General features: G+C 30.4%; 2 protein-coding genes across 2 annotated transcripts; one reads left to right on the top strand and one right to left on the bottom strand.

Annotated features, from left to right (window-relative positions):
* Positions 1 to 5: 5 nt before the first annotated feature.
* LOC123015619 lies at positions 6 to 729 on the bottom strand. The gene is made up of 2 exons (XM_044415459.1): positions 572 to 729; positions 6 to 514 (listed from the first exon to the last, which is right to left on the bottom strand). Exons 1-2 carry the CDS (start codon positions 626 to 628, stop codon positions 20 to 22), a joined length of 552 nt encoding a protein of 183 aa, XP_044271394.1. The 5' UTR covers positions 629 to 729; the 3' UTR covers positions 6 to 19.
* LOC123015618 (splicing factor U2af 38 kDa subunit) lies at positions 467 to 3,164 on the top strand. The gene is made up of 5 exons (XM_044415458.1): positions 467 to 788; positions 841 to 995; positions 1,044 to 1,198; positions 1,249 to 1,448; positions 2,938 to 3,164. Exons 1-5 carry the CDS (start codon positions 745 to 747, stop codon positions 3,065 to 3,067), a joined length of 684 nt encoding a protein of 227 aa, XP_044271393.1. The 5' UTR covers positions 467 to 744; the 3' UTR covers positions 3,068 to 3,164.
* Positions 3,165 to 22,290: the final 19,126 nt, after the last annotated feature.

The following is a 22,290-nucleotide window of genomic DNA, read 5'->3' as shown; positions in this document are numbered from 1 at the left end:
CTGTGTTTCATTAATAAAGTCATTTATTATTTAATTCATCACAGGCTTTTTGTAACTGATCAATTAAAACATCCAACATTTCAAGATTTGCTTCAAAATTAACAGTATTTTTCTTACATTTATCTTGATTTTCGACATTTTTCACACAATRCAAATCCACTTGGACCAATGGTTCYCTCACTGCCGCCAATTTCGAGTTTCCAAGGACCCATTTAACTTTCCAGTCTATATTTTCAACTAAATTATGTCCACTACTTAATAACTTTTCCTTAACTAGTGTTCGAAAAATGTCATCCTTGCGTAATTCTAAACATTTTTTAATTTCCTCTTGAACATTCTCTCCAAAATCTGTTGTTAAGCCAAAATCATTGTTGATAACACTTTCGCGGCAAATTTTTTGAATACATTTTTTTGCTTTACTAAAATCATCAACTGTCCACTCGATGTCGCTGTTGTAGTTGTCAAAATTCATTTGTTTTATGCCGGTTAAATCATCGATACAGTCATGTAAAAACTGAAACATTGAAAAACATTAGTCTTTTATTGCTAACAATAAAACTGTTTTTATTACTTGTTGTAAAATCGGCGAATTACTCATTTTCAACAAAGAATCAACAAACTCTGCCATCTTTACACTTTCCTGACTAGGAAACTGCAATACCGACCTGTAATTTTTTGACAGGTTTGTCGTAGTATGGCGTCACTTTTTGTTGGATTGTAAATTTACATAAAAATTGGTTAATTATGGCTGAGTACTTGGCTTCAATTTTTGGAACTGAAAAAGATAAGTATGTTGATCATTCTAGAGTAGAAAAACACAAGTTAATTGGGTTTTTTTAGAGTCAATTGCTCCTTTTACTTCAAAATCGGAGCTTGCCGGCATGGCGATCGTTGTTCCAGAATACACAACAAACCAACGTTTTCTCAAACATGTCTTTTGCAGAACTTGTATGTAAATCCTCAAAACTCCGCAAAATCTGCTGACGGAAGTCACTGTAAGTTTCCCTTAATCTTATGTTGCTTTTCATGATTAAAAATTTCAGTGGTTGCAAACGTCTCCGATGAAGAGATGCAAGAACATTACGATAATTTCTTTGAAGATGTTTTTGTGGAATGTGAGGACAAGTATGGGGAGATTGAAGAAATGAACGTGTGCGATAATTTGGGAGACCACCTTGTGGGAAATGTCTACATTAAAGTAAGTTTTTATAAARTTTCATCTACTAATTAATAGTCGTGATTTAATAGTTTAGACGCGAGGAAGACGCTGAGAGGGCTGTTAACGATTTGAATAATCGTTGGTTTGGCGGGCGACCTGTATATGCTGAATTGAGTCCTGTAACTGACTTCAGAGAAGCTTGCTGTCGTCAATATGAAATGGGAGAGTGTACACGTTCAGGTTTTTGCAATTTTATGCACCTAAAACCGATTTCTCGTGAGTTGCGAAGGTAAGTTACCAAAAATTGAGTAGAAATGATTTTTATTATTTAATTCAGTTACAATTGTTTAAGATTTGAGCTGTATAATCCAAACCAGATACATTGTTGTTGTTTGAATAATCTAAAAATTAAATTCCTTTATATATTTTTTTAAATAGTCGTCAAATATACCAAGTGTATTAAGGACCAATCCAGGTCCACAAACCCACACACTGTAAATTTCAGCTTACTCTGTAATAACTGCAACGAAATTGTGTCAAAGTTGTCATCGTTTTCAGTCGTAGTTGTGTGTTTTTCGTGTAATTCGTTCCAATATTTGTGTACAAGTAATCCCGTTTTATTTGCCTAAAACATTTTTGTTAATTTTTCGATAAACTGGAGAATTGTTACCTCTTTGGCTACTGAATCCCAGGAATAAACCATTGCCAGAGTTTCAAATGCAAGCAAAATTAGGCATACAGTGTTTTGTGTTAGAAAATAAATATTTAAAGTTTTTTCATTAACATGAGTAAGAAAATGGTACGTGAAAACTACCGTCAGAATAAATAAGAAAAGTGAGTTTCCTAGTAAGGGAATCGCAAAAATCGAATTTATTTGTCTTGCAAGTTCGGTTATTTGGAAATGCATTTCTGTATTCGTTTTAATCATTTTTATAATTTCGTTCGGTATTATCGTTTGTTTTAAATTATTAAGATTATTATTGATCGAAGAAAATAACTCTTTGATTGCTTTATTTATGATATGGATAACAGAATTTGTTACTCCTAGTGAAATAAAAATTACTTTTATCCAAATTAACCAAAGATTAAAACCATGTAAGTAAGTTTTGATCGCAATACCTGTTCCTAAAACCAGTATTAGTACAATAATCGAACTGATATAAATTTTAAGTTGTGTATTGTTAAATTGAATTATAATTTTTTGGCAAAATAAATTAATTTCGTAAAGTATTTTTTTAAATTGATTACGTTTTATTATAAACCACACATAATCTCCAATTAATTTAACATAACACGCGATAGCGAATACCAAAATTTTAGCCGTTTCGCTTTTATTTCTTGCCTCAATTTTATCTTGAAAAAAGTAGAATTGTAAGAAAATGAGTATTACGTGATATATAAAATACGGTACGCTCCAGAAATGATTCAGCACTGTTGTGGAAATTTTCGCTTTATTTTGTTTATATAGCCGAAAATGGAAGATCCCGAAAAATCTCGCTAAATAATACAACGGTTTTAAATGGTTCGTAAATGTTGCCGTCATTATTAAAACTGTCGATAATGGTTTTGATCCTGCAACATATCAATAATATCTGACCGCTTATTTATTAATGGATACATTAAGGTATTACGGTTGATGCTTAATATAATGAACCGGCTGTAACGTGGAACATGTTTGACCCTGTAATTGATTATGTAATTCAATTAGATTAAGAGTTTGTTGATGGCTGAGGTTATTGGAAGAAGGAAGTTCGATAAATTTCGAAATACTGTTTCAGATACTTGTATTCTCGGCGAAAATCTGGCCGCAGGCGTTCTAGATCCAAATCACCAAGAAGACGTTCTCGGTCGAGGGAAAGAAGGTCTCGTTCACCACGTCATCGCTCGGGGCGAAGCGGCAGATATTAAGTTCATAATTATTTTTACATAAGAATTTTGAGTTTGAATTTTGTGTAGCATCTAGTTGTAAGTGATTTCGTTCCAAACAATAAAGGATTTAAATTAATATCCACTTCTTTTATTAGATTGTCTCAACTGTACTCTTAAATAAAAGTGTAGAAGTTCGAGAGTTTGATAAAGTTCGCATAATTACTCAAACCGCATGTTTGCTTAGGTTGCTTGCGGTCGGTGTCTTTAGTTGCAAACCTCACAAACCCAACACACTAATTTATGATTATGGGCATTCTGCGTGGTGATTCAGAAAAGCATTTATTATTTCGGGATTTGAAACGTTTGTCTCTTTAATTCCACTGACGTTTCATTAAATATTTAGATTTCGAGAGTTAATCTGGATCGTTTCGATTATTTGTGTTCATCTTTGCAATCAGAGTGAAATGCAAATGATTGTGATTGTGGTAAGCTGACCCACGTTGTTTGAAATACATCTGTATATTTGCAAAACCCTCTAGTTATCTTGTACTTGATAAATAGGCTTAATATGCAAACTACGCAGCGATTCAATGACGGCATGAAAATTAACTCCACGGTCCGACGGCGATGTAGTATTATGGATTTCRAAATGAAAATAACAAAATGCTGAAAACGTGCCACATAAACTTGATAGTGATAGATAGGAGGGAAAAAATTGAATTAGATTGATTTAAATTGTACAGTTACAAGTATTTGAACATGTTTTTTGCATAAGAAAGTGCTATAATTTGTGTTGCTGTCTCCTGTGCAGGTGTATGCGCATGAAATGGTGAATAATTGTAACTCATTCTTCATATTGACTGTTTATAAAGTGACTGTGTTACAAGGCGTCACATGGAATAACTCCCTCGAATTTAGAAGACAAAACAGGAAGCTATCAGATGTTGATGCTTACAGAGACTCGACATTAAGGGTATTAATACGACTAGAACCTTTACGATAGATCTTTGTAGTGCGTTGTAGTAAAATTAATAGTGAAAACAACGCAATAAATCAGTGCTGTAGCAATCACAAATAGAATTTGTAGTGCTTTCTGGAGAAATGTATACATAGGGAGATCAAATAAATCGGAGTCTGACTCTCTTGTTTTGAATTAATGAGATGGAAATTTGTATTTGCGCAAGATCTCACTGGACAYTGGATGTAACTTTGCCGAGATGCAAACTCATGATAAACTTTTGAGAGGAAAAAGTTTCACACAGTCAAGTAAGGATCTAGTCAACTTCTATGAATGTTTAATCAAAATCGAAATAAAAGTTTTACCGCTGGATAGAAGATTTTCGAAAAAAGGAAGTGGGTGAGGAAACGCAAAGTTCAGCGGAAGTTGCAGCATTGAATATTGTTTAATTAAGACTTAGCCGGATGTCAAATAATAAGTCTTGGAAGCACTTGGCGAAAATTGTGTTCTGTGTGGGAAATAAAAATAAAGAAACTAAATTTCTTGAAAATATCTTGCTGGAATTTTTTTTGTATATAAAAATAAGCCAAAAACTTAAAAATTCATTTACATTTTTTTAGGTTCTATTAATGGAAGTTTAATTAAATCATGCAGAAATAAGAAAAACAACATTTGCAATCAGATTTGTGCAGTAAATCTAAAATATCTTTGTAATACAAAGTTTTTTGCCTGTTTCATTTATAATGCGCTTTTGTCATGTCACATCTGTTTGTAAACATCAAAATAACTCATAATAAATGATCGGAATTTATGTCAATACCATCCAATATTCAATATGTAATATTTTTCATCTCATTTTTATCACAAGCAAGCTTAAAATTTTTTTTAATTAAAATGTTTTGTTGTTTGTAAACAAGTCTTCAAGTAAGGTATTAACAACAATGAGAATCTAATGGGAAATTAGGAATTTTTAGTCGTAATTTGAGAAGTTAAAGTTTAGTTGAAGATTACAGTTTTATTAGTTACGAAATGCCAAATGGTCTGCGAGCATATTGTAACTTAATAAAATTATGAGCAATAGATTTTCAGTTAGGAAAGTTTCACATCATTATGTTGCATTTCGTTGATAAAAGTTTAATTATCCAATGCTGGAATGACGTGTACTCAAATACAAAGCAAAAATGCAGTTTTTAGGCTTTTACTTAAAAAATAGTAGAATTAAAATTCCTTCTCATAAATCTGCGCCAAAAATAAAAAATGCTCTATAAAATAATAATCAGAGATGATAAAAACGAAAGATTAATATCTGTAATAAAAGAATGTTTGTATAAACACATTTTTGATTACAAAGAATCATAATGAAACTTTAAATTTATGAGTCCATTTCAGATCTCTAAAGCCAAAGGGAAAACAAAAAGCGGCAAACCTCACATCAGGCATTTTTTTCAATAATGAAAATTATGCGACAATTTTTTAAAGAAAATAGTCGATTATAAATGCAAATGAAATCCATATTTTGGTTCGTACGTGTAAACAGACTTGAACTGTTTAGTGGAAATTTATTGCCACGTGATTTTGAATAATTGGTGGATTTTAGTTTCCGAGAATGAAAGAAAACATTTGTCTACTTTTTGTATCGCAATTAGTGTTTATCTTTTGGGAGCAAGCCACTTTTCTCATAATATAGGTCGCAGCACCACGTGCGGAAGAAACGAGCTCCTTATTAGCCGAAGGTCCGAATTGTGAGATTAGCCAGTGTGGCACACGCGAATCACAATACCCTCGGCATAAATCCTAATTTCCCATCTAATAATAAACTGGAAGCATCTGCTTCAGAACAAAGGAAATGTAAATTCAGCTATAATCTACATATTAGCAGCAATAATCCTGATTGCAATCCACAATACTACGAATGCGAGATAAGATCATAAATACACATTAGCGGGGCGGAGGGGTACATTACCATATTAAACTCTGCGGGCTTCAGATAATGTTTGGCGTTTTCAAAGTCCGTGACAAATAAGTTGGGGAACGGTTCGAGGGTTAGATAAACAGTGACGAGAGTCGGGGACAGAAGCCATTATTAAAAATTATTTAAAGTGGAAATGGCTGAACGCGAGATGATCGATTTGAAAACTCGATGCCAAAATTGAAGCGCAAGATCGAAYCAACAATAATAATGATAACAATTGCATTGAGGTGAAAATTTAATTTTTACGTTTGGTGGATGCGCCGGGACAGAGTGACGCCAGATTTAATTTATTTTTCAATTCTTAACGCTTTTATTTAAATTCATAATACGTTTTATAACGTTGAATTTAAAAAATATATCTCATTATAGGTACTGTAATATGATGTTTTCCATTACTACATAATCTCTTTTCCGACCCAAATTAAAAATATGAAATTATAACATATACAGTGTGTCTCCGGATTGAGTTTACAAGAAAAAATAAAAAATTAACTTAGGTTTTACGCCAAAACTGCAAAGAAAAAAACAAAAACATTTTTGCTTCACCTGAAACGAGCAAATCTATAATAATTATAACTTCATTATTTTGCGTTTTAAATCCCATCACATTGGCGGTTTTATTTTTTTGACAACGATGTCACTTTAAAAAATGAGTTTACGCAAGTTATATAACAAAAATGTTTGTGAAAAACATAATTTTAATAAATGGCAACTCAAAAAACAGCTTTAAGATGAAAAAACTAACTCATTTTTAACATCAATTTTTAATTGTGAAAAAAATAAAACCACCAATGTGATGAAACTTAAAAAGCAGAAAACAATTATTACAAGTGCAAAATCAACAGGGAAATTAACTTTTCTTTCTACCGAATTAGAATAATGAAATTTTAATAATTACAGATTTGATTATTTCAGGTTAAGCAAAAAATGTCATTCTTTTGAAGTTTTGGCGTAAAATCAAAGATTTTTTTCCACTTGTACACTCAATCCGACGACATACTGTATATTTTAAGAAATACATGGAGCTATTTAAAAACTTACAATAGTTAGTTAACTAAATAACATTTTTGCTTAACCAGAAACGAACACATCTGTAATTAAAACTTCATTATTCTGATTCAGTGGAAAGAAAAGTTCATTTTTTCTCTTGATTTTGGAATTAATAATTTTTATCTGCTTTTCAAATTTTATCACATTGGCGGTTGCATTTKTTTGAAAATTATGTCACTAACAAATGAGTTTAAGCAAGTTAAATAACAAAAATGTTTGTAGAAAACATAATTTTAATAAATCGCTACTCAAAAAACAGCAAGATAAAAAATAGTAGATTATGTTATTAGGAGTAAAAGTGATTGTTTATGTGGCGAAGCTGAACGTTCATTTTGCCGAACGGAGTGAGGCAAATGGATTCAGCTGAACCACATAAACTCACTTTTACTCCAAATAACATATACTATTTTATCTGCAAACGATTCAKATGGAACGAAAAGAGCAACACACCAATAATCAAGTAAATCACCTCAATAATCAGGACGCTTTGCAATAAAATCGTAACAAACGTCACGCATCAGTTTCGGAATTTGTGTTGAAATTTCGAAAGTGTTGATTGATTTAACTGGTGAATAACTGGTGTAGTTTATAGTTTATTCGACAAAATGTCGAATGCTGATAATCTACCTTGTACCTCTCCAGAAAATGCTGAAAAAGCGAAAGAGACAAGAAAGAGACAACAGTGATAAATGTCAAAGTAAGTGTCAAGTAAAAGTAAAAACGCCTAGGCGTAAAAACAGTGTTTTTACTCCATGTCTGAAAAGTAAAACTTTTACCTGTGTCATTTAGTCATAAAAGTGGTCACTTTTGTGACGTTTGCAGATAAAAGTCATTTTTAATAAGAACAGTTATTATTAAATTAATTAATTAATAGTCAAAGTGGCCTCGTTGTCAAAAAAAWAAAACCGCCAATATGATAAGATTTCAAATACAGARATAGATTATTACAAGTTCAAAATCAAAACCAAAATGAACTTYTCTTTTCACTGAGTCAGAATAATGAAGTTTTAATTAAGCAAAAAATGTTATTCCTTTGAAGTTTTGGCGTAAAATGAAAAATATAAATTGTTTTCCTCTCAATCCGCGGATATCTGCATAATATTCAAATCAAATTAGAAATTAATCAAGTGTTAACAGATTTTTCTATTACATAATATTGTGCTGCATTTTTTTAATACCGCAAAAAAGAGAATTCATAAATTTTATGTTTGCGTACAGAGTTTTAATTAATATTTTACGAATACCGCTAACTTTCTATGCATTGTAGGTATTTGGGATATACGAGACTGAACAAATTATTAAAAATGTGAGATAAAAATAAAGGAGTAAACAGTTTTAATGTATCTTGTGTTTTATTTTTTAGTATTTTGGAAAATATGGAATGTTGGTTTGTATTTATTAAATTTTATTCTGCGACACTGTCAAAATTTACGGTTTTTCTCCCGTGTAAGGAAGTTTTGACAACTGTTTGGCATTTCTCAATACGAAACGTCAGATTATTTTTAACAGATTTAAAGCAAGTTTAAGCCTTWTTGAGTCTAATTCGAAGAATAAAATGTTGTATTCAACTCGTTTGAGTGTAAATCGGACGCTTTATTCCACCTCATGGGTGATAACCCACTCGGTGGGATAATCCGTCCGATTTACACTCAAACTCGTCGAATAAATAACTATTATTATTTAATTTGATTGCAATTAAATGCTCTGAAAACCGGTCCTTATTCTTATGACTTTTGTGACCGTTTTTAATGCTCTTTTAAATATTAATTGTTTATTTGCAAAATTATTGTAGATAATACAACAGAAGTTTTCCCTCAAACACACACATTGTAATAATTTTAAAATAATTTATTTACTATATTCTTCTAAGGACATTATATAAACACTTTTTAAAAGCAAAACGTTACTAAGACAAAAATTAATTAAAAATTCTAAAATATTGATAAAGCTAAAAAAAAATAAAACATAAAAAATAAAGGGTATAATAACTAAGCACCTGCAGTTAATTTTGTTATGAATACGTTTATTTTGTGTAAGAGTGTAACTTTTTTATAATCTATTCATAACATTCATTATTTATATTAGAATTATTTTTCTGTAAACGCTGCAAAATATTTAGATAGCTTTTCATTTGTTTAACTAATTTCTCACTAATAAATAACAAGGAATTGCTACAATTTCCGAGATCTAAGCGTACACAAACTCTAATAACTCGGTAAACAACATGTGTTTATATCATCACAATTTTAATTAAAACCTAACAATCGAACACATTGTGTATCAAAGGAATCAGGTTAATCTCATATTAACTATGCACCCCTACAAGTAATCTATTCATTAAGCGTGCTAAAGACAATTTTCTATTTATAGAACAATTTGTTTTTAGTTAATTAAAAAATTTCTTCATTGCAGTCACAAATCCATTAGATGACGTTATTCTCGTAAATGTGTGGAAAAGTGAATTATTTGCCCTCCCCACATATTCATTAATGTCAAAGATAAACCTATTAGGCCTTACGTGAATGATTTTTCAACAAAAGTTCTTCTAAACCATACGCAGAATATTAAAGAATCAAAATTATTGCCGCTTTTTAATTATTTACAGAAAATCTTATCACTTAAAACCGTTATTCTCTGGAAATATTTTATGTCGTAAAGGCGTTCGCGATTCAAAATAAATGAATTGCGTTGCTTGTACTTATAAATTTTCTAAAATTCAAATGACCTGATTTTATTAATTAATTACAAGTAAACAAACATTAGAAAATAAAAACCTTATCGTCGTTGTTGTAATGCAATAAAATAGTCAATTTGCATTTTCATGAAAGCTACACATGCTTTGTAACAGTAGAGAAAATCGTAAAATTTGCTTGTATCAAGCAACAAGGATTTATCATGAAACATTTACATGAAAGATAAAAGCCAATGTGTATTACGTAAAATTATTAACCTGGTACTTACTCTTGCATACTCATGTATAAAATAAAAACCTTTGTGTCTCGACAATTTCTATTATGTTTGTTTCCCAACAAACGACCGCTGTAGCATTGTTCCCGCGAAAACCAAAAAGGACTAAGACTTATTTGGTTATTTAATAATTTGTATTATGTAACAGTTGTTGTAAAACTTTAATCAAAAGAAATCCTATCAAGTTGCCAATTAGGCCACTAAAGGAAGAAATCTAGAGTCTCACAACAATATCTGGGCGCTAATTCCCCCGCTATATTTCTGGTGGAGTAATTTGATTCCGATAAAGCTGGGATGTCGTCTCGAAAACGTCGCAATATAAGCCATTTCATCGTCCCTTTAGCAGCAGGCCGTTTGTTATTTCCCCCACGATATATTGGTCAGCGCCGAGACTAAAAAGCAAATAATTCGAAATAAATCCAACTTATGTTTAGCGATGTGTGAGAACTCGTGGGGGAAGTTAGTTTGCAAGCCCTTTCCGACAATAGACGTGCTGTCTGCCCTACACAAACATGACGGCATCCCGGCAGCCCTCTGATACGCTCCGGGAAACTTTAAAACAGAGGAAACGAAACTTTGCAGCAGAATCACAGTCCTTTTTATCTCATTTCTTCAATTGCTCTTTCGTAAAAAAGAATTGCTGGAAATTTTGTACATAAAATGCGTCGCACGCACTGACGCTCATTATAATTTATAAAATATTCATAACCGCCGGTTGAAAGCTTTTAATTGCCGTTCAAATGATTATCTGAGAAAATGGCATGACCATTTATTTTCGCTAGCTGATTGACATATTCTTTAAACTTGGGAGCTTGGCTTAATTAAGCTCACTTTTTTAATTAGCTAAATTGGCTGGAGCAATTTTGGAATCTTTATTAAGGCTTTTTAACGATTCAATTATAACCCAACTGGAAAAGACGAATACCTAAATTTAATGTATTTATAAACACAAAGTTATCGATTATGCAAACACTGATCGTATCATTCTAAACATTTATGTAAAGAGCATGTCGGCTTATCAAATTTTCATTCAACAAATCAAAGCAGATCAAATCAATTTAAATTATAAATTAGTCACCAGCAACCTCTCACATTAATTGCTTTTAAGGTTTGAATTGTTGACGCCTTGATTGTAGTTTAATTTTTAATATAGCTAATAGCTAACTGTTCATATCCTTAGCTTTAATCGTATGTTTAATTAATTAAAACGTTATATAGGCTCTACTAATTAACTCATTGCTTCATTACTTCTAAACTCACTGAAAATTTGTCAAATTAATTACTGTTAAAATTAACACTACGATTTTTATTTTTTAATAAACTAAAGTAAAACTCTAGCCCTTTTGTGATCATAGACATCATAGACACTTTTATAATAAAATAAACTAACAATAATTTAAGAGARAGGAATTCATTTAGTAGTAATTTTGCTACATTGTAATAATCAAATTTTATATCAAAAATTGTTTTCATTTTTCCAAAGACATGATCATTTCTGATTTTCAATTTTTTGATGTGTACTCAAGAACTCAACATTAATCTCAGCATTTAGTTTTAATTTAATTTAGGAACAGTAGTATAAGTTTAATACATTTTCCTATAACCCTAACGGAAAGTAAGCTTTTACGAGCTGATTTCAGAAAGGAAAGTGGTGAATTACCTCCCTGGAAAGTAAAACCTTTATATCTCCGGGATGTAAAAATTATATCTCCCTTATAGAAACGGAAAAACATGCTTATTTTTTAAGTTTGTCTTGCTGTATCGGAGGAAAAATTATATGTATTACACTGGGTGAAAGTGTCTTTTCCTTCCTTGCAATACAAATAACTATTAAATTTATTATGTTTAAAATGGACACTGAAATGTGTATAAAATTGTAATACTGCCACGACATATTAGTTTGGAAATAAAATGGTAATTACAACATTTCTATAATTTATAAGAGTTTTCATAGACCTTTATAGCCATGTACGTTATACTTAAGTCCGGTAAGTCAAATATTACAGTGCGAATGAGATGTTAAGGACGAAGTGACAAAGAAGTTCTGAATAAAAAGAGTACATATTGTAACGGATAATGTAATTTACATGGACTCGTCCTGTTAAGTATGCTTTATTGTAATGATTTTGCGTCCAGAAAGTACCTGAACTTACGAAAGCATGAAAAAAAAAATGTGTACACACAATACAGGAACTCGGAACTTGTCCTTGTACCTGTTATTTGCTTACTCGTTCAGCAAAGTATCACTTTCCGGACTGCGTAAAGGACTTTCTAAAAAAAAACAAATTTGGAACACGAAGGGAGAATTTTTTTTTCTTTTTAATAAGTAAAAATTTTCCTTTACTTTATGTAAAATTGTATTTAGTAATAAAAAAAAATAGTAAAACACAAAAAAAATTTTAATTTTCTTCCCTTGTTTCATAAAGATGTATAACTATCGTTTTTTCGAATTTAATATTTATTTTGTTTCAAACATACATTTTTATATTGTTTTCTTAAATAAATCATGAGTTTCCTAGCCCTAAACTTGTCACTTTTTATTTTAGTTCAATAATTAAACATAGTTTTTACAATACCTTTGATTCGTTCATAATTTTACCTTCAAATAATACTAAATGAGGATTTTTATATTTCAAGATTTAAATTAATTTTTAAATCTCTATTTAATTCTACAGATTTATTTATCCGCATTTGTATGTATAACACATAAATGTTTCTGAATAATAAATTATCGAATTAATAAATACTCGTAGAATAAATTTCTAAATATTGCGCTAATATTCGTTGCAAAAAATAGAACTGACGATGAGTGCTCAATCAAGAAAAACTTTTTACGTTTTAGCCCTAATCTAGTCAATTTTTAGGAACAAAGAAATCCACTATTTAAGAAGATAAAAATATAGGTTTGAAACAATGAAAGTTAAGTTACTACCCGTACTTGTAATAATATAAATTTAAGTGAAACAACGAGCTAGAAATTCATTATTCGGAGATTGCAGTAACATTATAATTAGGTGAGTTTTTGCTCTACATTATTTTTGGTGTTGGAATATTAAATCCTTGAAAACGTACATGAATTACTGTTGAAAAACGGATTGTTGAGCTCGTAGAGTAGAAAAAGCTACAATAAATTAAAGTTTTGGAGGAAGAACTTAGAAAATGAATCCTTGCAATTGAAAACAAAAGCTGTGTCGACTCATTTAGAAATTGAACTTAATTCCGAGTTGCTCAATGAATTATTTCGACTTTTTAATGCTACATTTTCCATTTGCTATGCAAACTGAAATATTCATAGATAAAGATAAGATAAAGACCCGTAGGTAAATTACACTATACTTAGAAAATTGTACAATTGAAGGAAAATATCCCTGCAAGAAAATGAATTTTTAATCCAGAGATAGAGTGTGCGTGTGGAACGGATAGGCGGAGTCGATTTTTTTCATGTTGATAAACATGCCTAAATGATAGGGTACTCACCACATCAAAAGCACTGCAATCAATTAGATAAGGTGCGGACTATTTTGCGAGGACATTAGTACAATATCAGTTGGTAGAAAATCACATTAAAAGTAATGAAATTTATAAAGTTAAACTGAATTTCCGGTTGACCGAATATAACTTGATTAATCTTTCTCCAGGATTCTAGTGTAGCCACTGACGAGTTTSGCTCTTAATGAGCTAAGTAAAATCAAATAAAAAAAGGACAATGTTAGGAAATAGAAAAGCTCTTTGCCCAGATAATTATATTATTTCAGGTCCTGATTTATCACAGTTGGTAATTTTGCTTCATTACCTAAAATTTTCTAGAGAGACAAGTTTTTGCTCCGAATTGAACGCATTCTTTCGACTAATTATATAGCGTATTTTATAATACTTTTTTAGGGTTTTATTCCAATTATACTCAAAATTCTTGTTCTAATTTAAAAACCTCTGTTATCCTAAAATACACAAACATTCGAAAGTTTGAATAATTTATCCAAAACATTATCTCCTGCAACTGTATGTAACTTTAAAACTTCCCCGGGCATATTCATAAGTTGAGTTAACTACAAATTGAAGTTTGTTCTACAACTACATTTTTTCCTTCTTGAAATCAACTTTGCCTGCAATTTTTTTCTGTTACTAACTTACAGCAAACCGATTTCTTATGCATGTTTTTGAACATAAGCAATTTGTATTTATTATAAATGAAGATAATTTATAACAATATTTACCATTACGATTATAGGCTGATTTTAATATTAATCTGGAATTAATAGTCAATAGATTTAAATAATAATAACTCTGGTTTGTACTTTTGTGAAACGGGAACTAAAAATAGGTATTTGTATTATTTCAGCGGATTATTGTGACTCAATCAATCAAATTTATAAAATATCAAAATTGGTTGGCTTTTATAGTGTGGATTCATACATTTGATTACAAAAATCAAAAACAAATGCATGGTTCGCGTGTACTGAAAATCTTTATTTTCACTCATAAATAGATTACAACGTGTTAACAAATTAGCATGCAGTTTTTCAAATAACGTTTTTACCCTCTGGGGATTATAGTAGAGCTGAAAATAATACAAAAGACTGGGATCCCGCAGGATTTTGCCCGATATTAAATATCGAGATATTTGAAGTAGAACGTGGAAAGTAATGAATTCTAAGATTGATTTACATATAACGCACTTTAGTTCACTCTCTGCTTTGCATACTCTCTTACTCAATTTGAGAGATTGAATACATCAGTCGTTTTTCCGCTTTGAAAACACTTTGGTGGAGGATGAATCTTTATTGTGCACCTTTAAAAACTTAATGACATCGAAGGTAATTGTAAATTAACACTGCAAATATTTTTTGAGATTAATCGAGGAACAAACTTGTTGATGACCCCGTTGTCACGTAAATGTCTCATTAGATTGTGTTTTGATGGACGGATAACAATACGAGTCCCCTGACACTGTAAACTCGGAATTAATCTGATGTTTTACAAATAAAAATTTCAAATTAAGTCTCAAATGACCTGTATACGATCTCTCGTGGGCCTCGGTGTTTTACATTTTTTTATTGATTTTTAACACAATTTTGTACTTCCAGTGATATTTATGATTTATACGAGGGTTTTTATGTCGGAACACGTAAATTATGCATCTAAGTTCTAGTTTGAATGCTGTATTAAATTATAACTTTGACCAGGCCACCACCCAAATTATTATTACTAACGAAATGATTGAAAAATGTTTTCAGTTACGTTTTCTTTTCCTTTCACGACATCATTAAAAATACATCAGCTTTGTCAGAAAAATTAGCTTTACGTGAACTGTGAAAATTATAAAAGGATTTTTTCGACTGTTACTACGATCAAAATGATAGAATAAATAAAGAGGGTGAAAGTGACAGTAAATTTTTCAGTTTTGAACAGGAGGGAGGATTGAGCAGGATAAGGGGATGTCACATTAACATTGCGATATGTCAAGTCTAGATTAGTTTCGTTAAAAATATGAAGTGTTAGTAATTGCGAGATTTGCATAAATTTGAAATAGGGGAAAATTTTATTTTTATTTATTAATTTTTCCGAAAAGATCATCCTTTAATGCTCCGCTTGTATTTCAATTAGATTTTTGTGCTTTGGAAAACAGACTATCGTTATAAATTCAAAGGTTTTGATTAGGGCAATCCGAGTTTTTTTGTCCTAAAATTCTGACAAAGTAACTAAAAGGATCCCTTCAAGTAACTTTACACTTAATTCGTCTTTGATTTCAGTGACTACAAGTTCAGATTTTCTTTCAGTAAAGAATGTTAAATACAAAATTAGGGTAACATGAGCCCTTCAAAAACCTGAATATGAATTATGAAAGAATATGTTACACCATCGTGGCGTTATTTCACGCATCGACGGTTGACCAAAATTGGAGTTTTGGGGTCATTACCATTAAGTAAGCACGGAAGTAATGCTTTTTCATTTGACGTGTCAGAGATGAGGGTGTTTTATAGCTTGCTTTGATTAAAACTAGGAGGATCACACGTAAGCTAGTTTAGGGGGAGAGTAAAAGTTATTTTTTAGGGGTGGTCTTGCGCAAACTAAGCTTTGCGATGTCCGACCCCTAGTTTCTAATTATCATCCAGATGATTGATTGGCACCGGAAAAGTATTTGTTGCAACTTGACGAAGTTTATTGTTAAGGTAAACTGAAACTAAACGAACTGCGATATTGAATTTATTTATCTCGTGTGGGGTGGTTGTGTTTCGAAAGGGGTGAAACCATTAAGGCTTTCACAGTTCGGAAATGGATGAGATGACACTTTTGCCAGTGATTCTGATTAGGGTGCCAAAAATTTCTAATATAATTATTATGAAACTCATTCATAATGTCAATAAAGTCACAATAATTATAAACAGAAAAATAATAACAGAATATATAGCTGTAAATATTTACAATCTATTAACTGTATATATCATGCTATTTTCGTCTATTAGTTGTTTATGCTATTGACAGATTTCTACATAGAAAACGAAGCTTACTGWGGTGAATTACGTACCTATGTATATTTTGAAAATATAAAATTGCTGAATCATTGAATTTTTAATAACATTTTTTCAATATTTTATTTTATGATGGATTTATATTTGTATGAAATTGTAATGAACTGAACTTAAGCTTTTTTGTTTCAATATGTTAAAAGTATGTATTTAAAAAGTTATATTTTGTTGCTTGCTTGTAATTTTATAAAAATATAAAACATTTGTTTATTTTTTTTCTCCAATTGTGTTTTATTGTTGAAACTTTTTGTGTATAATGTAGGTTTGTAAAATACTGAAAAGAATTAAAACAATTCATGCGACATATTTACCAACTCTGTTTAATTAATTAATTAACAAATATTTGTTGTTCAGACAAAAAWAATCCGACATAAAAAATCATTGCTGGTAATTTTAATTTTAGAAATACTGATTTTTAAGAAATATTTGTTTGTTAGAGCAATTTAGAGATATAGAAAAAAAAGATCAAAACACAAAACAGAATTCTAGCGTTTTATTGATTTGAGTTAGACAAAACTTTATAGGATGTTAGATTGTGACATACACAACAAAAAAATCTTATAAACTTTTTCGTTAAATTTTGTTTAAAATTTTGCTTATTTTTCCAAGACCAGCACTGTATTTTTTTTTTAGTTATTTGAAAAATCTGAATTTTCTATGCATGTATCCAATAATGTAGATATATTTGTTATGTAAGTTAGATCAGATGTTACGATCATTGAAATCCAGAATATCCAATATTCGATTGTCTATCACTTAAAATGACATGCAAATAAATTCACAATATGGCATGTGAATGCCATTTACCATTATTTACATCTATATTTTTAGATGAATGCTGTCTTCACATTTTATGACACATAAATTTAGAGTATATTTGATTTATTCTGAAGTAATTTTTAACATCTGCTTTKCTGAAAACATAAGAAAAAACTAATTAAATTCTGATCCAAACATGTCCATCTTTCGATTTAAGTTAATACAGCGTGTGACAGTTTAAAGAGCGTATAAAATGCTTCTTCCACTATAAAAGACTTTTTTCTCTCTTGTTAATATTGCAATTTTTATCTAAAAAACTAGAGCGACCGTAAATCTTTAGCAACTCATTTCAAGTTCCATAATAGGTTTTTCAAGATTAAACTTAACTTACCCTAGTGTCAGTCGTGGACACATTAACAGTTAATTAGGGTACAATAAATTACTTTCACTCTGGTTATTATCTAGCTAAGTTTGATAATGATATTTTGTGTTGGAAACATCAGGTTGGAACGATTTGTCTTGTATTCAATGAAAAGTGACAGCTAATTGTTACCTTCCCATTTGTTATATTACTTAATTTTGTTTTGATATTTAAATGTATTTTGTGAAAGTTAACGGAGAAAAGTTGGATCCATTTTTACGTCGACAAGGATTATTTATCAGTGCGAATCTTGATATTTTTTCTTCGTCTTATGTATTTTTTTTATTTTTAATAAAACTCGATTAATTAAGCAAGTTTCAGCAAAACTTGGTAGCTTTGAAGTGCAGTAGTTATAAATTGCATCCTTTCCAAGAGTAATTAAAATTAGTCGAGAAATTCTTTGTAGTTTTTGCGAGACACAATGATAAATTACAGCAAATCGTTTAATGTAGTTTGTTTTGTCTCGCTAGGTGTGTAATAAATAATAAGTGGGTAGGTAATGGCGACGAAAACCAGTCTTCCTGGTTGATTTAACTCACGAGCTTTCCCTTGAAGGGTGACCCTCCCTTGACAAACGAAACGGGAAGTTTTATTACGCTTTTAAAGGCTTTCATCATATAAATATTGTCTTATAATATCGTACAAAAGCCCCTAGTTGTAATCTCGAGCAATCCGGTGTGGCGTGAAGCAGCGACTCCGCCATTGTTACCTAAACATACGTTCTTGAAGTTACGACGAAGCACTGATTTATTCGCAAACTCCTCGAATTTATTGACCAAAGCCGGTTTACTTGGAACTTGTTTATATTTGGGGGCCCTTCTTGGCCTTAATTTATTATGTACGAATGCTTTACACCGTTTTTCTCTTGTTCTTTTTAATTGAACTTGCAAAGAAATTTGTTTTCCGTACTTAATTTTGTTTATCCAGTTAACGAGCTTTTTAAATTGGCATAATTCGCGACCGAAGCTAAGCTTCATTGACTGAATTGTCTTCGATAAAATAACGAAATCTGGCTCAACTTCACGCCTGATTTTTTATTCATATTAAACAAATCGATAGACATTTTTTTTATAAATCTCACAACATTTAAGATGCAATTCTAACTAAATATTTCACGGGTTTTATCAGGTTATGAATAAGTTACTCGAGGGTCGAGTTTTTTGAACTTTGCGAAAATTTCTGATACGTGATGGCGGATCTACTCTTCGTTGTTTAATTATATCAACAAGTGTGAGAGCAAAGTTTACGATTAAATTCAAGTTCAAGGAATTCTATTAATTATTTTGCTTAAACCAGAAAAATTTTTCTTGATTTTCAATTTCAATCAGATTTAATTTTGTTTTTATAAAAAGGCAAGTAATTTCACAAAATTTAATTTAAACACTTATTGTGATACACACACACACACAAATAAACAACGAATTTTACAGCTATTCAAACTTGTATTAATTAAAAATAGTACTCTATTAAAAGGTTTGAATGGTGAAAAATTGCTACAAAATTGTTATCGGAAAAGTGTTGTTACCAAATGACAAAGCATTAATTTAAAAATGAGTCCAGAAATAAATATTTTTGCTAGTGTTCAATTTTTTCGTCTTGTATAATAAATAACTATTTAAATACATGTATTTAGTTATTTTTTTAGGTTAAGCTCAACATCATTTCTTATACAGTTATTTCAATTTTTTTGGCTCTCAGTATAGGTGTATGTATATCAGAGAAATAATTTACTATATTGGTGTGTTGCGTTACGTTTAGCCGACGCAAAATGAAATGAAATGTTCAACACTTTGTTTTTCTTATTTCAGTATTTATAAGACTGTAAAACTTGTTTATAAAATATTATATTTGGAAGTGTAGAAAAAGCTAAAAATTTTTATTAATCCGTGTATAAAGCGAGGGTTGGAAGTTAAAGTCCTGTACTTTGTGATTAAATTTTAAACGTCTACCAGTTTAAAACATTCACTTAATCTTTCATTAATATGTAAAATATGAATCAGGGGATACAATTTTATTAATACACTGACGGGTATTTTAACGAGACAAAGGTTCTAATCCATTTTTTAGTAATCACAATAACACTATTTTCATTTTAACTCGATGAAATTATACTTGCAGATATCTATGTGGAAATGCAAGGCATCATTCAAAACTAATTTTAAACTTGTATTTCACCATATACTTTTTAATTACCATTATTTTTATAAATAACACCTTCTGTTTATTTATTAACGTGCAATAAATTAAAAACAAAGAGGAAATTACTTTTATGTCGCTGTATTTATTAATTCCAGCTATGATGCTACAAAAACAGATCACTACATATTTATTTCAACAACAGTTTATAATTACATTTTTTAATTAAATGCAAAGTAATTTGTTATAATAATTCCAATTTAATAGTTCTTTTGAGTATAACAAATATATATATTTTTTTGGTAAATAATATTTAAAACTTTATTTTTCATTCAAATTTAAAGAACCTGCAATATCACTGAGTGAAAGATTGCAAGTTTTTTGGTTTAATTTTCTGCTTTTGATGCTCAGACTTAGTCGCAATGTAACACGAAATGTATACTGCAAGTAACGATTATTTGTATCTGCGGCTTTATAAAAATCAGAGAAACTTAATTCTGCAAAAACGAAGTAAATTTTTTTACATAATGAGCTTTTGGTTGAGAGATTTCTCTGTCTTTATAACTGAATCAAGAGAATTTGGTCGTGTCCTTAAAATAACATTCCAGACAACATTCATTGTTTGACATAAAAATGCACTTCAGTTTCGTACTAGAAATAGCTTGAAAGCTTAAACCTATTTCAGGAAATTTAAATTTACCGGAAGCTCAGGATACAATCAAGCGAAAAAGAAGCCAACTTCTATCAGACCCAAAAAATATAAACGCATTTTATTTCACGAATAACATTTATCACCCGAACATGGCAGTAAATCAAAAGAAATACGAATGAAACGAACATAAACATAAAACCGATACACTGTTTCTGCAATAATTGTAACGATCCTTGGCTCTAACAAGACCGAACGGGACCCGATTTATATCGTTATAAAACTGCGATTCGTTTRGTTTTTAAGAAARTYTCGAWTTTCTGCCTAATCAAACTCGGCACTTATTAGAATAGCTGCGGCCGGTCAGGAGCAGTGCCTGAGTTAGGGTGGATTCTGTAAATAGCTTAGTTTGTGGAACAGTAGTCTATCTAACAAGACGGGTATGCAGATCACGTTTGACACGTTCCTGCAATTAACCAACATACAACGTCACTCTTACGAACGTCAGTGCTCGACGTCCTGTGCAAAGTGAATAGGATAAGTCGCAGGATCACATTAATAAAAAAGGGGAGAATCGGAACTGCAGCGCAACTTTTATTTTAATGACGTGGAGTAAATGTAGTAGAAATCATAACGACTACAAAAGTTGTATTCTATGGTCGTGAAATAAAAAAGTCAATTGCTCTGTGATATCGATTCTGTTATAAATATCAGTCATTGGGAAGATATGTACACACATAAAATATAGCATGTGGTAATTGATATTTGAATGTTCAATGAAAATTCACAAATATTCACTGATTTAACTGTTGCTTTATTTAATTAGTTGCTCATTATAACAACAAATTTCTCTAAAGAATGACGTATTTTAAGCTATTATTAAGGATGCTATATCTAGAGGTAATCATAAAAGACAATATAGTACTATTTTAGAATTTAAAATATGTATTTAAAATTATTGCAATTTTGTTATTGACATGTGCGATAAATCTTAACGATTTATGACTATAAGTTTTATCATTCTTCAACTTGAACAGAACTATTAAAGACATTTTATTCCATTTGCTATTTAACATCTTATCAAAGAAGATTTTTAGCCCGTCTACTTCACCTTCTTGATTTAAAAATACGTATACCACTTGCACTCAGTTTACGATTAAGCTCAAAAGTTCGTTAAGTCATTACCGCTAAAAACGAAATCCAGTTTTATTTTATATTCCGATCCCACTAAATTTTTAAATTTAAACTCTTTGTTAACTTTGTGGTTCAGTATTAAAATACATAATGTATTAAGCAATTAGAAAAAACGCTGTCAAATTTTAACAAAATTGAAATGAAATATTAACTAGGAAAAAGAGCAACTGCAATTACAGGATCCCGAGAAAACGAAGCTTTCGCCTAAGACTAATTATTGTATTGTATAAAACGGAGGGATTCTTGTTTAAGCTTGCATAAATTTGTTTTAAATGCTTCTGATAAGGAGAGCTGCGGTCTGTTGGGGTGAATTTAATGTTTGCATTTTAAACCACCCAAATATGTTAAACGTCCTTATCTTACTTGGTAAAATAGCTTGAGGGTTAGTTTTAATAAGATTTGATTTTTTGTTAATTAAAAACACACCCACATCCAGATTTTTATCAGACATTATACTAAATTTAAATATCCGCATGTTTTATTGCTGTCATAAAACCGCACTTGCATCACGATGCATGCATATTAATGTGAATTCTATTTTTAAAATAAAGGAAAAATTTCTAGAGCGGATATCTAAAATTTGCTCTGAGTTTAAAGGGAAGTAATCCCTTGAAGATTCTAAGATGACA

The sequence above is a fragment of the Tribolium madens genome, unplaced genomic scaffold (genome assembly GCF_015345945.1).
Source record: "Tribolium madens isolate multiple individuals breed KSU strain unplaced genomic scaffold, Tmad_KSU_1.1 Scaffold_19;HRSCAF=116;Tcas5.2_LG9, whole genome shotgun sequence".
In the NCBI taxonomy this organism is placed as follows: domain Eukaryota; kingdom Metazoa; phylum Arthropoda; class Insecta; order Coleoptera; family Tenebrionidae; genus Tribolium; species Tribolium madens.
The sequence above is the reverse complement of the archived record's forward strand: the minus strand, read 5'-3'. Positions and strand labels throughout refer to the sequence as shown.

What these genes read in the sequence shown, in the direction of transcription:
- LOC123015618 (XM_044415458.1), top strand. Translation starts at nt 745, where the DNA reads ATGGCTGAGTACTTGGCTTCAATTTTTGGAACTGAAAAAGATAA. An exon ending in TTTGGAACTGAAAAAGATAA is followed by an intron (nt 789 to 840) that starts GTATGTTGATCA and finishes GGGTTTTTTTAG; the next exon opens with AGTCAATTGCTCCTTTTACT. An exon ending in TGGGAAATGTCTACATTAAA is followed by an intron (nt 1,199 to 1,248) that starts GTAAGTTTTTAT and finishes GTGATTTAATAG; the next exon opens with TTTAGACGCGAGGAAGACGC.